The sequence below is a fragment of the Chaetodon trifascialis genome, chromosome 9 (genome assembly GCF_039877785.1).
Source record: "Chaetodon trifascialis isolate fChaTrf1 chromosome 9, fChaTrf1.hap1, whole genome shotgun sequence".
Taxonomy (NCBI): Eukaryota; Metazoa; Chordata; class Actinopteri; order Chaetodontiformes; family Chaetodontidae; genus Chaetodon; species Chaetodon trifascialis.
This window is the reverse complement of record NC_092064.1, coordinates 19,977,594-19,999,965: the sequence shown is the minus strand read 5'-3', so window position 1 is coordinate 19,999,965 and position 22,372 is coordinate 19,977,594. Positions and strand designations below refer to the sequence as shown.

The 22,372-nt window shown below is 42.6% G+C and overlaps 3 protein-coding genes across 3 annotated transcripts; 1 reads left to right on the top strand and 2 right to left on the bottom strand.

Moving 5' to 3' along the window:
- Positions 1-7,135: 7,135 nt before the first annotated feature.
- otol1b (otolin 1b) lies at positions 7,136-10,132 on the top strand. Its single transcript, XM_070971143.1, has 4 exons — positions 7,136-7,545; positions 7,669-7,758; positions 8,056-8,127; positions 8,212-10,132. The coding sequence occupies exons 1-4, from the start codon at positions 7,143-7,145 to the stop codon at positions 9,108-9,110; spliced, it is 1,464 nt and encodes a 487-aa protein (XP_070827244.1). The 5' UTR covers positions 7,136-7,142; the 3' UTR covers positions 9,111-10,132.
- An 8-nt stretch (positions 10,133-10,140) lies between these two features.
- LOC139336858 (high affinity immunoglobulin gamma Fc receptor I-like) lies at positions 10,141-13,204 on the bottom strand. Its single transcript, XM_070971142.1, has 6 exons — positions 13,148-13,204; positions 13,017-13,052; positions 12,527-12,817; positions 12,070-12,342; positions 10,902-11,177; positions 10,141-10,762 (listed from the first exon to the last, which is right to left on the bottom strand). The coding sequence occupies exons 1-6, from the start codon at positions 13,176-13,178 to the stop codon at positions 10,395-10,397; spliced, it is 1,275 nt and encodes a 424-aa protein (XP_070827243.1). The 5' UTR covers positions 13,179-13,204; the 3' UTR covers positions 10,141-10,394.
- Positions 13,205-13,818: 614 nt separating this feature from the next.
- On the bottom strand, positions 13,819-19,914 carry LOC139336090 (rab5 GDP/GTP exchange factor-like). Its single transcript, XM_070969976.1, has 8 exons — positions 19,742-19,914; positions 19,417-19,589; positions 18,428-18,606; positions 17,884-17,965; positions 17,635-17,767; positions 17,404-17,495; positions 17,042-17,298; positions 13,819-16,547 (listed from the first exon to the last, which is right to left on the bottom strand). The coding sequence occupies exons 1-8, from the start codon at positions 19,912-19,914 to the stop codon at positions 16,116-16,118; spliced, it is 1,521 nt and encodes a 506-aa protein (XP_070826077.1). The 3' UTR covers positions 13,819-16,115.
- Positions 19,915-22,372: the final 2,458 nt, after the last annotated feature.

Sequence of the window (22,372 nt, the reverse complement as noted above, 5' to 3'; positions counted from 1 at the left end):
TTAATTTGTATCCATGAAGGAAGAGGTCAGAGGTTATCTCCACAATGACAAGGTGTAAACAAAGCTATCTGCAGATTCAAACATTCTCAAAACACTCAGAGGGGTGGTGTATTGTTTCTGCTGTGTTTACATGTAGCCTGTGACCGTTTCTCCCAGAAAAGGGGGGGGGGACACAGAAAAACACACATGTGCACATCAACACCACCGCTGCAGCCAGGGTTCAGTTTACAAGGAAACCCCAGAAAGTGTTCAAATATTAATATCTTCGTCAGCATTTGATATCGTCCTCCACTCAAGTCTCACACACACACACGCACACACACGCACACACACACACACAGCTTAAGTTCTACAACTTACGAGCCTCCTGCACGAGGTGCCATTGTTCAGTTTGACCCTCCTATAGGTGTGTGTGACATTACAATGGATGTCTCCATGGTAATAAGCTAAGGCGACCATTTAGCCACAATCTGTGACAGACATAGAAACAACACACACACACACACACACACACACACACACACACACACACACACACACACACACACACACACACACACACACACACACACACACTATCACAAGTTGTACATAGTCTTTGAATTAACTTTGAATGATATGTGCTTGAAAAAAAAAAAAAAAGACCCCAAAAAACCCAGAATACGCTTATTTTTCTTCAAGTAAAAGTTCCTTTGTATCCTATTTGTCTCATTTAATTTTCAGACTTTTTGTTTACTAAGAATAATGAAATAATGAATAATAATTAAAACCTTGATGCATAAAACTAAATATTGAAATATGAATAGTGTTATCTTTGTCTGTCTATTTGTTCATCCTGTTTGTTTTTCCTTATTACTACACTGTGTAATGTATATTTGATATACATTTGCATTTTACACCACTGATCTTGTCTCAGATACTGTTCAATGTTTAAGGAATAAAAAAAGAAAAATAAAATCGAAATAAAAAGTTCTAATATATATGTGTGTGTGTGTGTGTGTGTGTGTGTGTGTGTGTGTGTGTGTGTGTGTGTGTGTTTGTGTGTGAATAGTGAATGTTAACTGTATTCAGGACAGTCTTTTGAAAGGTAATGATCTCAGCATCTAAATCTAGTCCAAAAGCACCTGCACTAACATGCATACATTTTGTTTTTATGGTGCAGAGTCAAAGAATGTTATTATCTGCTACAGCCAGGAGTTTGCCACAAAATCAATATATTTTTAAGACATGAGATGAATTTCATATCGTTTTATAACAAACTAGATGTAACCAACAAATCTGAATCTTTCCTATTTAACTGTATAACACTTTTCATTCATCGTGAAACTGACTTTTGCAACGCCTGGTCAGTTCTTGAGTCACTGGTGTGAAAATCTGTAACAACAACAAAAAAAGGGGGGACAGACAACACCCTATGATTATGCTGTATTATAGTGACATTTAACAGGCTTGTTTTGAGGGAACATTGTTTGCTGTTGGGTGTGCGTTGTCATACAGTGTTTTGGGTGTGGCCTGGGTTAAACGCACTCAGAAGGTCATTTCCAAAAAGTCCCATTCATATTAAGCATATTAAGTTTGAACAGATATAAAAATCCATTTTCCTGTTATATCATTATCTGTACTCCACTGTCATTTCCCCTCTTTTATGGTTACATTTCTCATTTTAATTGAAACTCTTTAAAACGAAAGGCTATAAACACATCTTTGGAAAATCACCCACTGAGCAAGCAACACATAGATTAGATTAGACCAGAGTAGCAAGATAACATATGGATATAATCACATCCACAGCGGAGATTGGGTACACATTATGTACAGTACACATTATGTCTGAGGATAAATATTATGTTACTATATGTTAACTCCATGTCAACCTGAGATTAATTTCTAGCCTCTGTTCAGTCAGATAAGGTTTGTTCTGTGGCATTGAGAATGATTGTGCAATTATTGGCAGACTTTGTTGACCGAAGATGGAGGAGGAATTCACTTCATGATACAGCTCCCAGCTCCACAGTGTATCTGAGTTAGGAATCAGTCAATATGAGTATAGGAGTGGTTGACCTCAAGAAAACCTGAGACTAGCAAGGCGTGAAACCTCAGTTGGAGCCAAACCCTGATGTGGTCAATGGACTTTCTCTAAAAGAAAGTGTGTTGTGCTACAGTTGGCTCATAGTAAAATGTGGTGATGAGCAGTGTAGCTTAATGAAGATGCAGGATTGTTATGCTCCTAAATGTACATGAGAGAGTAACATCATCACCCTCTGCCACCGTAAGAAGGTTCAAATGAGGCACAGTATGAGCTGATATACTTTTGTACATATGTAAAATTCATTAAATGCACTTTTGTTTGGGTCTTATCAGGTATCTTAACAGTTACTCAAAATAATTCAAGGTCTGTAATTGCAAGGATCCCTGTGTTTAAACCTAAAACACAAGTCTGCCACCAAGTGGTCATTAGACAAACTACTTTTGCTCGACATAGTGCAGATGTGATAATGATCTCACTCTTTGCACAAGTAAAATCATCAGAAGTCTCTGAATTTAGTTGAGAAAGCACCCTCATACGAATAATTCTCATTCACTTTGGACTATCTGGTTGACAGGGTGCTGTATTTCAGAGTATGGTGCTGCTTCTTCATAGAAAACAGGGACGTTTCCATTGCTGTGTGCAAGCTGCTGTGAAGGAATGTTTGACAGGGTACCAAGAATTTTATTGTGAAACACACAAGGTAGGGAGTGAGAGAGTCCTGTTTTCTTTTTTTTGGCTATGTTTTTTTCACTTGATATAAAACCAGTCTGATCCTCACAGTGTTATGAAGTGTTGTGCTGGGTGAGTTACACCTGATCACTGGGGAAAGAATTATGCAAATAATCAGCTTAGGACAGAACCTGAAGGGGAGACTGCTGTTTATGTTATGCAGCTTTCACAGGGTGCTCCTTGATTTAGAAATACATGAGGGCAGTTGGTGCACTACGTGTGGGACCTTCAGGTATAAGGTTGGAAAGACACAATAAGGGTGCAGCTGGATGGTACCTTAGGGAGGAGTGGTTGGTCTGTTGAGCTGCAGGATGGGGTCAGAGGAGTAAAGAAGGAGAGAGGGAACAAGACTGTGGATAAACCATCCATTCATGACCAACACGACACTGAGCATTAACCTCTTATTCTGTGTTGCTTGTTCCTGTTCCCCAGAGACATGACTACCAATTTCAAAGCACTCTGGGAGTTTGCAGGATCCTGTTTGTTTCTGAACTGGACCAACAGACCAGCAGTCAGTCATCTGTGTCTTATGATTACCACCAAAGGAAATAAGCCACACTGAGCTTCTGCTTGCAGTAACTTATTCTTTTGCTTTGTATCTAAAGAGTAACATAACATCAAGTTTCCAGTTCTTTATATTTTTAAATTTTTTTATAATCTGTTGCATCTCTGAAGTCTGCTTTGTAACCACTCCTAAAAGAAAGAAAAAAGAAAAAAAGAAAACGTGATGGTGTAATGATATACTCCAGCTTATAAATCACTGCAGCAAGCTCAGAAAGTGAGCCGTAGAAGCGCTAATAGGTGGATTTTGTTGCCTTTGCACAGAGCCAGGCTAACTGTTTCCCAGTTTATATTCTTTATGCTAAGCTAAGCTAACCAGCTTCTGTAGCTTCATTTTTATCAAAAACTGGGCTGATTATGTTAGAATAGCTACCAGTGTGCTACTACAGTACTACCAATGTAAACGTAAAGAAATGTAGTCTCCACCATGAACGAAATAGCTTTTTTCTTCCAGAAGAGGCCATCATGTTGACAAAGCAACTTCAAGCATGTTAGAAACTGAAATGTCAGCGAACGTGTGGCTGCAGAAAGTGTTTTTGTACTGACAGTCCACATGAGATGCGTCTTCACTGCCAGCAGATCTCTTGCCTAAGTCATTAACAGCTGATTCTGCATGATCTACATTTTCCTTGATAAGATCCCACAGGGGCGGCACGGTGGGGCAGCAGGTAGTGCGCATGCCTCACAGCGAGAAGGTTGCCAGTTTGATCCCCGGGCGGGGCCTTTCTGTGTGAAGTTTGCATGTTCTTCCCGTGCATGCGTGGGTTCTCCCCGGGTACTCCGGCTTCCTCCCACAGACCAAAAACATGCTCATTAGGTTAATTGGTGATTCTAAAATTGCCCTTAGGCAATGTGAGTGTGAGTGTGTTGCCCTGCGATCGACTGGCAACCAGTCCAGGGTGTACCCCGCCTCTTGCCCGTTGACAGCTGGGATAGGCTCCAGCCCCCCCCCCCATAGAAAAATGGGTATAGAAAGATGGATGGATGGAAGATCCCACAGGAAAGAACAAAAAGCAGTGTATGGCCTTATTAGCACTGGTGAGCACAGCAGGGGAACAGTCATCCAGAGAGTGAGTGGTTGCTGTGTTGGTCTCTTTCTCGCTGTCTCGCTCTCACCCTCTCTAACTCACTCTACGCACATTCACTGCAGCTTCAAGATCTCCTTGACATGAATAGGGTTAATGTAAGGCAATACACCTCCATCCATCCAAGTGGTCCTCTCTTTGCTCGGCTGCACCCGTTGAGTAAGTTAACTCTTCCTTATCCCTCGTTCTATAGTCTGTGTGGATGAGGGCTGAGGGCAGGGCCAGTGCCAGTGTTAAATGAACGGACAGGTGAGCGGCGCCTGGGTCCTCTGTGACCAGCTGGGCACTGTAAGCTGACCGCTGCTGTTGTGTGTGTTCTGAATGGAGCTGAGAGACGATGGGGTTGAGGTCGGGCATGGAGAACCCCAGAGGAACCTCTCTCTCTCCCAGGACTCAGGTGCATATCTTACACTCCATCTGTTTGTCTTTTATGAAGGGGCAAGTCAGGGACACTTCACCTGAGCTGCTGGGAAGAAGAACGTGGCTGCGGTCAAATTTTTTTTTGCTGAGGAAGGTTCCTAACTGAGTGAAATGACCTGGAACTATCTAAGTGGCTGCCATGATAAAGAGCTGGTCGAATTCTCTAAATCATCTTTACTAAAGGAAAGGAGATAATGCTGTCCCACAATTGCTTGCAGCAGCAATATTTAAAGCAATGCACATCAAGGTCAAGGTCAAGTGTTCAGGAAAAGACTTAGGCCAGAGGTTTTTTGAGTTTTTACTATTCAGCCTAAGTAAATTGAATATAGAAAAGTGTATAAGATTAAAAAGGTAGCTTTCTCCTCGCCCCTCCATCCCACCATCACCCCTCTCTGTTTCCCAAATTTCATTTCCCTTCTTCCTGCTCACTCATTGCTTGTCACAGATCCCTCTGAGGACGTGAGGTCTTTGACAACTGAGGCATGTCCACTGCTCAAGCATTCATTGTCACAGGCAAATCGAGAGTTTCGACTAGACAGCCACCTGAAAATCACTTTTCTGCAAAAACCCGATGCTATCTTGTTACACCATAAGAATGAATCATTGTCCTGCCACACAGTATGAATCATAGTTAGCAAATGTAGCTGCCAGCAGTCTTTGGGGCTCATGTGCAGAAAGTCAGTCACAGTGATCAGGCAAGCGTTGCAACTGCACTGATTTGAGGGAGATTAACTGGTTCTTTTGACAAACAGCTCAGGTTTAGCAACTGTTGAGTGAAGAGATTATCAGTGCTCTTTGGGCTAAAGCTTTTTGCTGGATGTTTACCAAGTACCAGTGTGTTGTAAATACTGAGCTCACTGTGCTGTGTGCCAGTTTGCAGAGCTCGTAGTCATAGATATTGTCATCTAGCAGTGCTCTCAAACCATCAGCTTGCAAGATTCTGAGTGGTACTATGCACAATGAAAGATCTGTAAAAATGGTTTGTACCTTCCTGCTGTCCAAACCTATGCTTGAAAAAAAAAAAAAAAGGCCGTTGTAGTGCCCTGGCCTCTCTCACAGAACCCTCTTTGCTTGGTTTTGTCCAGCGTAAGAGCCTAGGTAGTAGGTTGGATGTTGGAGGAATGCCTTCCATATCGGATGACCCATTGCCCCACGGCCTTTGCTCCTCGCCTAGCTCGCAGCGAGGGAGTGCTCCTGGCGGCCGCTGTATCCCGTGTCACAAAAGCACCTTTCTACACAACAGGGGTACAGAGAATGGTCCACAGCACAGTGGTTCTCCTTGGGTCAACTCCAGCCCACCATAGTTGGATTTCAGACCTCCCCCATGCTTCCAGCAAACACCCTCATTGGTGGGGATGTTCTTTCGCCCAAGCCTGGCAAAGATATCTGAGAGACCTGGAGCTCTTGGTGCTGCCTCCAAGTTACTTCTAGAAAGGATCAATGACCATACCACTTATGCATAACTGGGTGAGTCTCATCAATTTTGTTAAATTATACATTTTGTTCAAAAAGTTGAGTATTAGCTTGACAGATAACCTATTCAAATTATTAGTATATGTTCAAAGAATGGCATATCGAAGTTGAGGAGCATCCTGGATGTTAAAAATGTGGTAGCATTACCCAAGAAGATGCAGGCTTTCGTTGCAGGTAATCAGTGAAGCAGCTGAATTCACTGATAAACAAGCATAAAATCTGCTTTGAATGGTTAAACTGCAGACTTTTTGAGTCACAGTGGCACATGGCTGTGAGACTGTGTCGCTAAAGCCTGAAATGGCAATATGTAGTAGGAAATAAAGAAACAGAGAAAAAAATCGTAATGGTAACAGTAATATTGAGAATGTTAGTAGACGAGAGACAGGCAGCATCAGTGGGTACTACTGAGTGATTTGCAGCATTGAACTATTTTGTAACCTCTTGTGTTTCAAGGTATGCTATACAGGATTTTCCTAAAAACAGTGCAAAGACCTCTCTGCAGTGGTGTGTTTATCTGCAGAGACTCTGCCCTCCCGCTGTATTTTCTTATTTTCTTATTATTATACTGTGGTTGGGATGTTTTGGGCTGCAACCTTTGGGCAGTAGGTGTGCCAAGAACAACACACAGGTGAGGTCGGGACTTTATATAGAGGTAGCAAACAGGTGCCAAACTGTAAGCAGCACACAAAACATTGGCAGACAAAAACTGTTTGCTTACAAACAGCAACAGATAATTCCTGCAAAGTATACCTTAACCTTAAAGTAGATGGAAAAGGAAATTAGTGCAGACAAGCGGAAGAAAAGTGTCATGTGTGAACTCATCTGTTCTTAGATCCCAGTCAACCATGAGGACTATCTCCTGTCAGTCGACCCTTGTGGCTGTATTTGTGGTTACACTCACTGTGGTGTCCTGCATTGAAGCTAAGACTACACAGAAGCCAAAGTACCAGTACACCAAGAAGCCCATCCCTCAGATCACTGTGCACAGCCCTGTGACCACCAGCATGCCCAAGACTCACAAGACAGTGCCAAGTGTAAAACCTGTGGCGCCCCATCCACTGCCCACTGCAGATAGGACCACCTATCCCAGTCAACTCTTTCCAAAATACTATACAGAGAGCACTGAGGCCCCTGGTGTTGGCCCGGAGAACTACACCCTTGATTACAATGAGTGCTACTTCAACTTCTGTGAGTGCTGTCCACCTGAAAGAGGCCCCAGGGGGCCAAAAGGAGACAGGGGCCTGGCAGGTATTACACTAACTGATGAAGTGCAATAAAGACAAAATGCTTTTGATATGATCAACTAATTTATCAGTTTGCTTTCAGCAGTTTGAACTTCATTGTTTTATTTATTTATTGTTGCTCATCTAGGGCCGCCAGGAGAAAGAGGTCCTACAGGAGCAGCTGGCTCTCCAGGACCACCTGGAGCGAGTGGTCTTACAGGATTAAAAGGAGATAAAGGTAAATATAGTATAGTATTTTAGTATCATATATTGAGAGAATGCAGAATATGTCAGTATGTGAACTCACAACTGTTCAAATGCACTTCAGTAAGTACAACAGTAAGTGGATGTGTTGTTTGTATATATATATATATATACTGAACACCTCAAGTCATTGGGACCACCTAAACAATTGTGCCTCTGGCCTGTGCTGTGTATTCCTGTTAAATATATTGTTCTTCACCCGGCACCAAAAAAATAAATATTCATATTGCTCATGCTGGATATTGTTTGCTTTATTATGTCAATTTCTTAGGGGAAAAAGGTGACAGAGGAAGCAGTGGGACAGCTGGGCCACCAGGAGTCTTTGGGAAACCAGGTCAAAAAGGTACAAACTTGTTCGGGTGATTGTTGAATTCTTTTATATCGTTGCCAGATGTCAGTAGCTCTGACAGTCTCTGTTATCTTGCAGGTGAGGTTGGCTTGAAAGGCGAGAAAGGTGAAATAGGGTTGCAAGGTGTCAAAGGTGGTACTGGGGAGAAAGGAGAACCTGGCCAGAATGGGACTGCTGGTGAAAAAGGAGAACCGGGAAAAGAGGGGCCAGTGGGACCTCCAGGAGTGGCTGTTGAATCAGGTCCAAAGGGAGACAAGGGAGATAAGGGAGAGTGTGGCACATTCGGGGAGAGAGGACCAAAGGGTGATCGAGGGGATTCTGGGCCTCCTGGCATCCCAGGGGTGATGGGCATTCCGGGAATAAATGGTAAGCATGGTTCTCCAGGTCCTGTCGGTGTCCGAGGGGATCCGGGACCTCCTGGCGCACAAGGAGAACCAGGGGTTAGAGGAGCTCAGGGACCACAAGGCATAAGAGGCATGCTTGGGCCAAAAGGGGACAGAGGTTACCCTGGGATGAGAGGTGAGCGGGGCTTTCGTGGATTCAAAGGAGCGAAGGGATCAGGGGTTCCCCAAAAACGCTCTGCCTTCAGTGTAGGTATCTCTCCAAGAAAATCCTTCCCTCCCTCTGGTTTCCCAATCCGCTTCGACAAAGTCTTCTACAATGAGGAGAATCACTTCAATGTCACTTCCAACAGCTTCATATGCGTCCATGCTGGGGTTTACGTCTTCTCCTTCCACATCACCGTACGCAATCAACCACTGCGAGCCACATTGGTGGTGAATGGGTCACGGCGGGTAAGGACACGGGATTCTCTGTATGGTCAAGACATCGACCAGGCGTCCACTCTGGTGGTGCTGAGGCTGGCAGTGGGTGATCAGGTGTGGATGGAGACGTTAAGAGACTGGAACGGGGCGTACGCCAGCAGTGAAGATGACAGCATCTTCTCTGGATTCCTGCTTTACTCAGACAAGGCCTGATAAAAGCTCTTTTACTGGACAGTTCCGATGTGACCATCTATATCCGTGAAAAGGCCAAATACTGGTGGTGCTACTCTATATTCATCGCGTATGAACTGCTCAAAAGCCGTACTACACACTAGTCTGAAAATGTAAGGACTGGCAATATCAAACTCATGTTTATTGCGTTATCACCGTACTATTATCTTCTTATTTTACCTGTTGCCTTCTGAATAAAAGTGAAAAAAACTCACACACTCTGTCCTGTTTACTGCTGGTATATTTATTTATATTTAGATCTACAGGACCTTCATTGGGTGTATGGACATGCATCATAACAGTCCCTTATATACATATAAATGCAGGATAATGCAATAAATAAAAATTAGGTGAATTGGTAGGTAATTAAGGGAAGAATGCTTTTAAGAAAATGAAAATTAGAAAAAACGACTACTGTATACGAGAGAAAATTGCCAATATTCAGCAAAAATGGAAATCTTAGAATTTCATAATACATAGGGAACTACAACTACATGTAACAACCCAAACTATCCAATGGTCAAAGGATAATGAAAGAAATAGAAAAAAACAATAGTGCTTAGTGTATGATAATAATTCTAAGATTTCATTTTCTGACGTGTTCTGTTCCTTATTGATCGTCTACCTGCAGTTCTTCCCTCAGTTAAATGCCAGCACCCCGTGTCACCTTCACCTCTCTTGTCTAACCCACGTCCCTCCTGTCTTCCTCCCCTTTGGACACCATTGTATTTGTAACACCCTGATCTCTGCTTCCTGTCCATCCACACTATCACTGATGACCATGGCTATCTCTATCTAATGGCAAAAATGAGACATAGAAATATATGATGTATGTGTTTAGTATGCAGAGAATATCACTGTGACCTATCACTGTATTACTATTCTTACTGTAAATCCACTATCCATGTCATTATACTAATACTTGTAATATGTAAGCAATATTGATGTACAATAGGGTTGTTAAAAGATGTTGTGTTCACTGAAAATAAAATCCAAAAGCACAGAATCATTTATGGAATGCTTTATTTGCTTTAACCACTATGGCATTAGTTATTTTCACCAACACTACTGATCCAGTTAGTCTTATACTGATAATACTGGTAATCTGTAATATGAATATTACACAGTTAATCATACAAAAAGTGTGCACAGGCAGCACAATGTACGCATGATTGATATCAGCTGCCTATAGACGTGGAAGCTGCACCTTACTCATCCGTTTAAGATGCTTAATTTATATAATAGTCTGTCCTGTATGCTAACTTGTCAAACATCACCATATTCTCCAGACAGGTCACCAGATTCTCCAGACATATCACCAGAGTCTTCAAACATATCACCAGAGTTCTCAGGTGTATTGGCAGTTTCTGTGAAAGCAGTCTGGTCAAGGGACTGGGCTGTAGATAGCAGAGTGTTTGGCACTGGCTGTGAAGGCTTCAGCAGGGGACCTGAGGACTGGGTGCTCACTTCAGTTGGCTGAATGAAAGCAGAAGCCGCAGTGGATCGGTGAGTGGAGGGCCGCTGTGCTGTTGGTTCAGCTGCAGGAGGCAGGGAAAGGTCTGGGGATGAGTTTGGGCGAGCTAAAGGTGGCGGGTCTCTGTGATGAAGCATTGGAGGCATCATCATCGGTGGCCCTATTGGTCAGAGACAAGTTGACCTCAAATGTCTCGCAACTGCTGCACAATGTTTCATAATTTTGACAATTCAGGAAGAGGATTAGGGTTTAAAATTTTAGTCTAGGACACACAGCTGGTTACATTTACTTCAAAGTACCTTTCACTTGTCCAAAGGTTTTTGGCTCACTCCACCTGACGAGGCCCAACTCAGGCACTCTGACCTTGCAGCTGTAATGGCCTGGAGTCTGTTTGACCAAATCATGGTTCTCAGAGGTTGCTACTCCCAGTCGGTCATTATTCCTGTAGAAATAATAGTGTATTGGAGGGGCTGGAGGTGGGGCGTTGTATTGGTGGTGGCAGATGAGCTTCATCATATTAGATGGAATCAAGACATTGTTGGTAACAATCTCCAAAACTGGCTGCGACAGAAGCTCTGAAATAGAGCAGCAGGAGAGAAAACATTAGCAACATATGGGAATAGTTTAAATTCCTTTCTAGAGATCACTGTTTTTCTTTCTTGGCTTTCTGTATTGTATGTTGGCAGTTAATTAGGTATATTTGAGCAGTTTGACATTTTGGGAAACTTGTCTATTTTTTGGGTTACACAAGAAGATCAATACCACTTTCATATCTGTGCACAAAACACGCAGCTAAAGCCAACAGCAGGTTAGCTTAGCTTAGCATATAGACTGGAAAAGGGGGAAACAGCTAGCCTGGCTCTATGCAAATGTAGCAAATCCTCCTAAAAGCACCTCTAAAGCTCATTAATTTACAGGTTATATTTCAAGTGGATTTTATTACTTTGGCCAGCTGTTTTGCCTATGTTAGTCTTTGTGCTAAGCTAAACTAACAGCCTTACATGCACCATTCAATGTCGGTGTAAAAGCACATTTAACAGATGCTTAGGCGGTATATGGGACTATTTCTTGGCTAGGTGCAGTGATTTCCCAATGTCTGACAACAAGACCCCACCAAGTAACCAAATCACTGTACAACAAATACCACATATTGTTTTTGTACTGCAATTTTTGTACAGATTATAAAAAAACATAACATTGGTGAGCTTTAGAGGTGCTGGTAGGCATATTTTGTTATCTTTGAACAGAGCCAGGAAAGCTGTTTCCCCCTTTTATGCTAAGCTAACATTAACCTTAACCTGGCTGCAGTGACATATTTCAAAGATATGAGAGCGGTATCAAACTTTTGGTCAAGATTTTAATTCTGGCCAGGAAAGATCATTTCCCAAACTGTCTATTATTTTAACATGTGACCTGCAACCACACCAAACTCAACATCTTAAAGCCAGTATAGGTTTATAAACTCACCTAAGACCTGCACTGGAGTGTCGACTGAAATTACAGAGTGTGTATATCTGTTTGAGTCCCAGGAAGCCCGACAAGAATACATTCCCTTGTCCTCCATGGTCAAGTTGGTTAGGTAGAAATGTGGGTTGGGGCCCTCTTGTCTCATGACTTCAATGCCATTTTTGTACAGAATCACCTCATGAAGTTGGGGTGATTGTCGGACACGACACGTGACTTTCACGGTGCCTCCAACAAGGCCGGGGTGAGGTGGGGCTTGCAGGATAGCCCACCCTCCTGAACAAAAGATCCCAGAGAAGAAATGCCAGTGTTTGAGATTGGTGTGAGACCAGACCATGCTTGTCAGGTTATTCAGTCATTCTCAATTTTCAGTGTTAAGAAGAGTAGCAGAAGCAGAACAAAGGGGTCCTGACATGCGAATCAAGGAGATTTCTAACAAAACTGATAAATAAGATCTTACCGTCCACGTTGATCTCTATAGGCAGACTTTGGATGGTGTGTATATTCCCCACCACTGTGTCCCTCACGCCCTGGCAGTAAAATTTCCCACCGTCTCTAATATGGGCTTTCCACAGAAGGAAGTACTCCCCAGTCTGTGGGAGCTGCTTGGATCCCCTGAACCACAGGTAACTCCAGGTGGACTTGTGATCATCGGGAATGCTGCATTTCAGCCGGACACTCTCCCCGGAGAAGACCCGTGAATCCCCTGAGACCCTCTCCACTACAGCTCTGAATGAGGTCACGGGGGGGGCTATGGAGGCAAATACATATGGTTTACAGGGGAGGAATATTTTTATCATCTGGACACTGTTTCAATTGTGAATTTATGTTGAACTCATGTACTTAAATTCACAAAATGTAATTGATGATGCTATTGATACAATACAGCTTACAGATGTTAACATTATGATATTTTTTTAAATTTAAACATAGGAATATTAGGTACATACCCTGTGGTACTACAAGCTGCAGTAGTGCTGAAAGAACTGGAAAAGGAAAAAAAGCATGAGACAAATTCAATAATATCTTAAGCACAAAGTTAGATTTGGGTGATGCTGTGAATGAACTGAAGAAATCTCACCAACGAGGGAAATGACCGAGTCCATTTTCATAGTTCTGTTTGTGAGAAAGAGACTGATGGAGATTCTTTTATTTCTAAGGAGGAGGGAAGTGAAAACGAACTTGAACACAGCAGGACATCCCCTTTTTCAGGCGTAACGCTTTCATTTCTGATACAAACTGCTGTGTCTGCTTCCCACCGTTTTATTATATACTTCTGAGTTATTTTTCTTCATTTCTACTTAAGTAGAGGGGGTGGGGGGGTGTATTCTTCCGATCTAAAGTTCAAAGTTAATATGAGACTTTAGCAGTTATCTTACCAAATCTACCAAGCCTGTTATTACAAAGATCTCTCTTTGTGCTTTGAAAGACAGTATTTGATATGAAACTCACACTAACATTAGCATGAGCAGCAGCAGTATTTTAGGATTCTTGTTACTTAATGTAGAATGTTGCACAATAGATATATTTCTATATGGACTGTTGCTATTTATGGTAGCATAATAAACGTACTTCACATATTTACATAATTCCTGAAATATTATGTTTTGTTAAGCTTACTACCCTTTTCATTTCAGCACTATGATACGTAACTGTATAAATACTTTAATTCTCAGTGCGTCAACTCTATTTAATCCTAGCTTGCAAAATTATGAATCATGTGAAACAGCATGATGACAGGAAGTCTGCATGTCCATTTTCTATTTTTATTAATCATCATCACACACCCATAGATGCAAATAAAGCAATACTGCCCCAATAAGTTACATTTAAATAAAAGTACAGTATTGAGTTACTTTGTCCCAAATTATACAATAACAAACCTATAAGGTTACAAAGATGATGTTTTTAAACTTCTTTAAAATACCTGATACATGGCTTCTGTATACAGTGCAACATGAAATAATTCAAGCTATTGTTTAAGTTTGCTTTAAAAGTCTTTTCTCAAACTTAAGTTGGACAGCAAACTGCAAACTGACTATACTTCTGCAAAAAAAAAAAAATCAAATCTGCAACATAAGGAAATATTAGTTCATGAGCAAAGGAAAACAAACATACAGCTCTCCCAAACATTTGTTCCATGACATAATCAAACACAGAGTTCAAAAACATCTGTGTGGCAACAGCCAACAACACTGCTTTCATCAACGATCCTTCCTTCATGAAATGTACTTCTGTATTCAGAGCTTTCAAATCAAACGGAAGAAAAGTGCTTCAAAATAAATTAAGTAAAGCAACCGGCCTAAGGAGTGATTCTTATGTCTTGCGTTTACACGATGACAGTATAATCTTTGTCTTTTTTTCTTTTTTTTTACCTACTTAAATCCAACAGAGAGAAAAGAAATAATCTAAAAACACATTTTCTTTTCGATGGGACATACTTCCTTCATCCTCTTGAGACGATAAATTAACAAATGCATGTCATTTTGACTATTCAATCATTAGATTTCATGTAACGTGTCTTCAAGCAATATTCTTTTTCTACTGTAAATATTACAGGCTTAATATCTCCTATTGCATCCAAAAGAATTGATACCTGCCACTCTATAGAAAAATAAAATCACTTCTGTACATCCAGCTTATGACTGGAGTGAGACGTCTGGCATGAAAACAAGACTACGACATCCACACACGCACACAACTGGAGGACTCAATAACTCATCGACATTAACAGGACATGTCCATGCAGCACACCCTCGCATTCGAACGCACTTGCTCGCATGCAGAGCTGCCACGCACGCTCATCTCTTTCTTTCCGGATGTTTCTCAGCAGGACAGGGAAATACACAGTAAATACGGCACAAATCACGAGCATGAGCTGGAGGGTTATTTTAGTGTGAGGAAGTTAAGTTTCCATTATTCAGATTTCTCAATGTCCTTTCCCAAAAATGTTTTTTTTACTGAGAATTCTAGGTATTTATGTTCTTAGATGTTATACTTGGGGCATTAAAGTCCTGCATGTCAAGTTGAGGTTCCACGAGTCAGTTTACACCTGGAGACGTTACAACATAACAACAAAAACCTTGTCTGAAAAGATGCGAGGAACGTGTCTAAAAATCACATCCCATTTATCCCGTCTGCACGAATCTAACAACAGTCACAAGGATGAAGAAGGACTGAGGTACTGAAGATGCCATTGAGGGTGAGCAACAGACGTGTTTGGGAAGAACTTGGAGTGGAGTCAGTCTGCTCCTTTGCATTAAAAGGAGCCCGTTGAGGTGGTCTGGGCATCGTATCGGGACGCCACTCAGTGGAAGGTTTCCCTGCACATCTCGCTTGGAGGACGCAAAAGTCAGAGCACACTGGGGCTGGGCGCGATTCTCTAACAGCCTGGGAAAACCGAAAAAATATGGCTGGGTGAAGGGCGCAAGTCTGCCCACCCTGATCCTACACTGAAACTGTAAAAGCAGAATGTGAACGAGTGTCATTAGACTCTGTTAACCCCTCTGGGAAATACGCTTATTCACTTTCTTTCTGAGTCACATGAGAAGATTGATACCAATCCCACGCACGGCCATTAAATATGCAGACGTTCAGCTTTCCTGAGGGGAAAACAGCTTGCCTGGCTGTGTCCATCAGCACAAAATTCAACTATAAGCACCTCTAAAACTCAGAAAGTGACAAGTTACTTTTTGTATGAAATAAACATACAACATATAGTGTGTTCATTTGTGAGCTTTGGACAGAGCACAGCCAGCTGTTTCACGCCTTAATGCTAAGCTAAGCTAACCAGCTGTGGCTTCACCATACAGAGATAAGAACTGTAATTGACCTTCTCATCTAAGTCTCCCCAAGAAAGTGAATAAACTGTTACTGTTCAGTGTAGTTTCAGGGCCTCTGGATGGATGGAACAGAGGTGGATGGAGTGGAAATGATCCATATCAGATGGCTGCTGTGCGCACACAGACAGCAAAGTTTAACAGCAGGGGAAAGAGGGAGTCTGGACTAAAGCCTCTGGAGGATTTCTGTTTAGCGCAGAGCTCTTCACGTCAACCAGCAAACACCTGTGGTTGCAGTGGTGGTGGCAGGAGCTCATTCTCAACGTTATCAGCATCGATTGCTGATGATGCTGCAGGCGTTGTCTCAGTAGCTGTGGGTGCAGTAGGGTTCTGAGTCTCTGGTGGAAAGCTCTCCAGAACACTCTGCACCTTCTGCTCCACTTCGTCCGTCCAGTCGATGAGGTCACTCTCCAGCTGGCGGGCCTTCTCCATGACCCGCTCCTGCCTTTCCCCGAGCCCTGTTAGCAGGTCCAGCCGTTTGTGGACTTGATTGAGAGCAGCGCTGCCTGGGGAGCAGGAGGAAGCTCCAGCGGCCTGTGGCCAGTGGGGGGATGCCTGGCCTGACATGTAGAGCTCAAACTCCTCAGAGCTTAGGTTTAGAGACTGGCCGTCCAGCTTCTCGATGAAGGCCACCGCACAGCACTGGAGAGAGGAGATGTGGAGTGTCATTAAAAGAAAGTCTCACCTATGGATATCATCAGTCTGACATCAGATTCACTGATTCACCCTCTCCTGTCACTCCCTCTTTGTAATAAAGGCAAAAAATGCCCAAAAAAATGCTTCAAGGGAAAAAAAAGTATTACACTGTATTCAAGGCCACTGAAAGCCTTGAAAGTTGCAGAGATTTTAAGACTTAAACACTGAGTGAATGCCAAGGGGTCATTTGTGAAAAAAGGGTTGATTCCACTTTATGATCATTTTAGAGGATGTTGATGTTGATGCTGTTGAACTGCATTATATTACATATCTGCTGTTGGTTCTGCCCTCATTGTTACAAATAGGATGGATATAATAACAGGACCTTATGTAACACAACATAATTCAACAGCTTAACAACATCTTCCATGATGTGGAAATATGGTGACTCAGAGAGATTTACCGTTCAAGTGCAAGCAAGCACGGACTGATTTCCTCACCAGATTAGTGAAGTAGTAACCATCCTCTCCGGTCATGAGTCTGCTGGGGTTGCAGAAGCGGGTGATATACTGGATGTTGGACTGCAGTCTCGGAGGGTTTGCTTTCAGCACAATGTAGATGAGCGTGGGGAGGAAGTCATCTGCAGACGCAGCCTCTTTCTTGCTGACTTTGATGGCGTTGAAGATGTGCTTGCTGCAGCGAGTGATGCACGCCAGCTTGTCCTTCGGCACGCGCTTCGAATCCATTTCGATCACATCTTTGCAGAGATTTGTGAACATAAAGTGCATGTGTGAAAATCTCACCGGATCGCCAAGATAACGAGGTGACGCCCAACTGTGTTGTTAGAGGTAACGAGACTTACCTGTGATGGCTTTGACTACACTATCAGAAACCTCAGGGATCTCCTCATCCACAGGAACACACAGCATCTCAATGGTGACCCAATGCAAGGCTCTGTAACAGAAAGCAATCAGTGACCCTCAGGTGTCGTCTTTTTACCCACAATTGTGTGTCCTTGTGCTCATAGGGAATGCAGAGAGGTTAATGATGACCAAAGTAGCAAATTTAATCTTTACAACTTTGGTTTGCTGACCTGATTCTCTTCTGAATGGCCAGGTCTTTCTTCTCATCGTCCGTGGTCTCAGGACAGAAGACTTCCTTGTACAGTCGAGTCATCATGTACTTCTCTACTTCATCCATAACGCTCTCCACATGATCTGACGAACCTACAAACAGGAGAACAAATAGCATTCAGAACAGAGACATTATAGACTGTATAACATTGGTGTTATATACTGTTCATAGCAGATTCTTTATGTGTGTTCAGAGAGTTCAGCAGCACCTTTGAACTGGGTCTGGAGGCGGTCTGAGAGGTTCTGGTAGAAGTCTTGCACACACTCGGACAGCTCATCAGCACCCATGTCCTGAACAAGGAACTCAGATCAGATTTAACTGAATTTAAAATTAAAAACAATAATGATACAAGGACAGAAGTGAAAATCAAGGTCAAGTATGACAGACTGATACACTGTGTAATTTATATTTTGATGAAGTTTGTCTGTTGTCTCAAATTTTAAATGGAAAAATTATTCATTTCTAAAAAACTGAATTCAGAAAAACATCTGGAATGGTTTAAGAAATACATTCCCCCATTAGGTATTTAGGAAATTTATTTTCACTTGAGTCAGCAATGTGATAGTGAGCATCTCACAAGAAAGCATTCAAGGTTTCAGTAGCTGCACAACAAACATTTAAGGTATTTGACAATGGCATGCAAAAAAAATGGTTGTCCTGAATTGCACAACTATTAACGCATAGGATTTAATGGTTTGTACAAGCTCATTTCATCCACAAGCACACGAAAACACGATGAATAATAAGCTCACCCGCTTGTAGACCATGCTCTCAGTGAAGGCCCGGCATTGTTTGAAGATCTCCCTGCCAGACTTCAGCGGCTTGAGAAAATCAATGAACTCTCGCGTTGCATGGTCGCTGTCCACAGAGGAATGCCGGCTTGTAGAGGAGCTGGGGCTTGGGCTGGACTGCGCATCAAAAGGAGAAGCATCTGGGGGAAGACGCTTAATGTTATTTTAATCAAAGATACAAACACATTTTCTCCAAATATCCTTTTGCATGTGCAATAGCTGTGCCATGAATAGGAATTCAATATCCTCTTTTAACCACACTGTTGAGGCTTATCAGGCTACAAACCTAGGGAAGTGGTTGAACTTAAAAGAAAAGAAAAAAAAAAAAAAAAGATTATTGAGCAAAAGTTTCAGTGACGACAGTCTGGCTTTGTTTCTCAATATTTTTCCAGTAAAACACTAGAACCAGTTCCGCAAAAATGCAGGCAGACACCAAATTTTACTGAAGCAAACCTACAAGCAAAATGAATAAAAACAATATAGTGATTGTAGGAGCTTGGTCTGATACTAAGCTATCGAGGTGTTTTGACTTCCAGGAGCGACCTGGCTGACGTGCTACTGACACCTTACCATCTGCTGAAGAGTCTGCAGCTTGTCTCATCTGTGCTGCATAATACAATTCCTTTATTTTCCTAGTGAATACATATTCCTAACATTACATATGAATAAACAGCAATCATATGGTACCTCTGTCCCGCTTTCCGCCACAGCGGTCAACCATTTGCCCTTCCGGGGTCAAACACACCCAACAAGGTGAGGTTACCCACCTAAATACCTGTGTTCTTGGTGACAGGACAGCGACACCCAATGGCACATAGCAGAAAATACACCAGGTGACCATACTAATTTTTGACGTGGCTCTTACAGTGATTTCTCAACTCAACAACAGCAATAAACCTTAAATTAAGATTTGATAAATAATGACTCGCATCTCTTGCAACTGCATGTACCTTTTTTTGGAGGTGTTTTTGTGGAAGGAGTAAAAAACTTTGTGACTGTGTGGACCTTGCTGGACTTCTCCTTAGTTTTTCTTTCCTCAAATTTGCTGAAGGGTGTGATGGTAGAATGTGATTGGGCCTTGTGATGTCTGCTTGCATACGCTTCCTCTTCCTCTCTCTGCAGCCTGGGAGGGAAAAAACAGTACAACTGTAACCACTGTCAGACGAGCAGATGGAAGCAAGAACACGCCAACAAACAGAGGAGGTAATGTAAGAACAGACGCAGTATTTGCCTTTTGGGAATAATCATATACTGGACACAGAGAGACAGACGAACCTCTCAGCGAGTGCCCAGTCTTCTTGAATCTGTTTTTGCTTTTCTCGCTGATTTTCCTCTCGCCAGCACTTCGAGCACAGGCCCTGCCAAGCCGTGTTGCCATAAAAACCACATCCTTTCTTGCAAAGCAGCTCTGATTGGTCCAGATGGATCCCACGCCGCTGGCTCATCATCCTTCACCAAAGTTAACGGGACTGCTCGGGGAAGCAGAAGACAGAAAACTTGACCAGTGAGTACGACCTGCAACGCAGTGACCCAAACGATGCATTGAGTGTGAGAAAAAAAAAAAAAAAAAAAAAAGTCAGGCTGGTCATCAATCCATGAAATTGACCGTTCAAGTTTGCTAACAACTTTCTGCGTTGACTCGTACCTGAGCAGAAATCCAAATCTATCCAGACGTCTCCCAGCTAACGTTAATTTGGCTTAACAGTAGTGTAGCTGTTATTGTATCATAGTCCAAAATACTTAGTCAACTGAATTTCTTTCTGAAGGGCAAAACTCTGGTGAAACGGAATGCCTCTAGCTTTGACCTATTAGTTAGCATGAGCTAATAACCAGCAGCTAGCTCTCACAGCACTGATCTGACAGCACAGTAATGTCAGCCCCAAAACAGAATATCCCCCCGACAATTGCTTCCGATCATTTGGTTTCACATTCATAACTCCAAAATACGAAACCAACAAGCTCATTTTACGTTACAGCTAGCTACCAGTGTTTACCTCAGCTAATTACAGAGGTAACCTAGCTAGCCACGGTAAGTAGCTAAATTAACATTATGGCTATGAAAATGTTCAGAATTGGATTCGCGAGTTTTGTGTAACATACACTCTCATTCACAGTGTTGAAAAAGCTATCGGGAAACCTTATCGTTGCTCCAGTTCCAGGTTACTGCTGGTGGATGTTTACACTAGCCAAGCAGTTAGCTTCGCCCTGCTGCCATTTTGTCTGCGAGCCGCTTCTTCTTCTCTGATTATTTTTAAGCAAGTAAGAAATTAGGTTAAACGGTTTATCGCCCCCTGGCGTTAGCACCTTGCAATAGTTCATGTAATTCCTCACTCTATGAAGAAATGCGTTGTAAATCACTCCCAGTTGCTCGTAGAATAAGTCAGGGGATGTCTGTACAAAATTTCGTGGCAATCCATGAAATTCAAGCAAGAAATTGAACAGCATGCATTCAAGCATGCTGTTCAATCATAAATATACAGTAATGCATCATATTCTTATTTTATCTCAATCTACAAAGTAACCACCAACAGTAGCCGTCAGATAAAAGTACAGTGTCTCTAAAACATTATGGAGTATGAGCAGAAAGCAGAAGAGAATGGAAATACTGAAAATTAGACTGAAGAACAGCGTTTGAGCACAACGAGAAAAGCATCAGTGAAAGGCTTTGTCTCTGTGGTGAGGAGACAACGCAGGAGAAGCAGAGACCTTTGACTCCACCCATGTCCTCTAGCCATGATCTGAAGACTCAAACTAGAAGTTTCCGTGATGTCTGGCGCAGCCTGTAACAAGAATTCAAAATGCTGCATCGTGTTCTGTTTGCAAAATTACGTTAGATTACCTGACTTAAACCTCTCCAAGTGAACCTTTACGCACTCGATCGCCCCCTGCGCGGGGAAGCAAGTTCCGACGTGAACTTGGTCAACGTCATACGATTCGGTGGCGCGAGGCACTTGAATGATGGCAGGTAAGAGTATCTGTGGTTTAGAATTCATATTCCAAGCGACAGTACAGGCAATATTACGAATTAAATGAAATGCTGGCCATCAGCTTTACGCGCTGAATAAAGCTGCAGGATACATGAACCCAAATCAGCAACAAGAACGCAAACTGTTCCGAATTTAAAATGACCATCCTCTAATGAGTCAGACAAATATCAGCAAAGGAAGTGTGTTTAGGCAATGCACGAAGGTCTTGTGACAATGCATCAAACAGCCTTGATCAGAGGGTGAATTGTCCTCTTTTTAACGACTTTTGCTTTGGTTTCACTTTGGCTCGCCTGCTGCTCACATCCGCGTCGTTTTAAACTGCCTGAGCCCTCTTAATACCGGAAAGACAACAGTGAGCATACACGTCATGTCTGTCATAAAGACTGGTTTACGTGCTGTAGAAAGACCAAAGGTTGAAATCTGGCATGCTTCTATGTAGCCACAAGAAGAACTTGTTGAGGGTAGTTTCCAGGTACTTGTGTGTGTGTGTGTGTGTGTGTGTGTGTGTGTGTGTGTGTGTGTGTGTGTGTGTGTGTGTGTGTGTGTGTGTGTGCAGCAGGTAGTGTGCGTGCCTCACAGCAAGAAGGTTGCCGGTTCGATCTCCGGGTCAGGCGGGGCCTTTCTGTGTGAAGTTTGCATGTTCTTCCCGTGCATGCGTGGGTTCTCTCCGGGTACTCCGGCTTCCTCCCACAGACCAAAAACATGCTCATTAGGTTAATTGATGACTCTAAATTGTCCGTAGGTGTGAGTGTGAGTGTGAATGTTTGTTTGTCCTTGCATGTGGCCCTGCAATCGGCTGGCGACCGGTTCAGGGTGTACCCCGCCTCTCGCCCATTGTAGCTGGGATAGGCTCCAGCCCCCCGCAACCCCGGGATAGGAGGTATAGATAATGGATGGATGGATGGATGGATGGATGGAT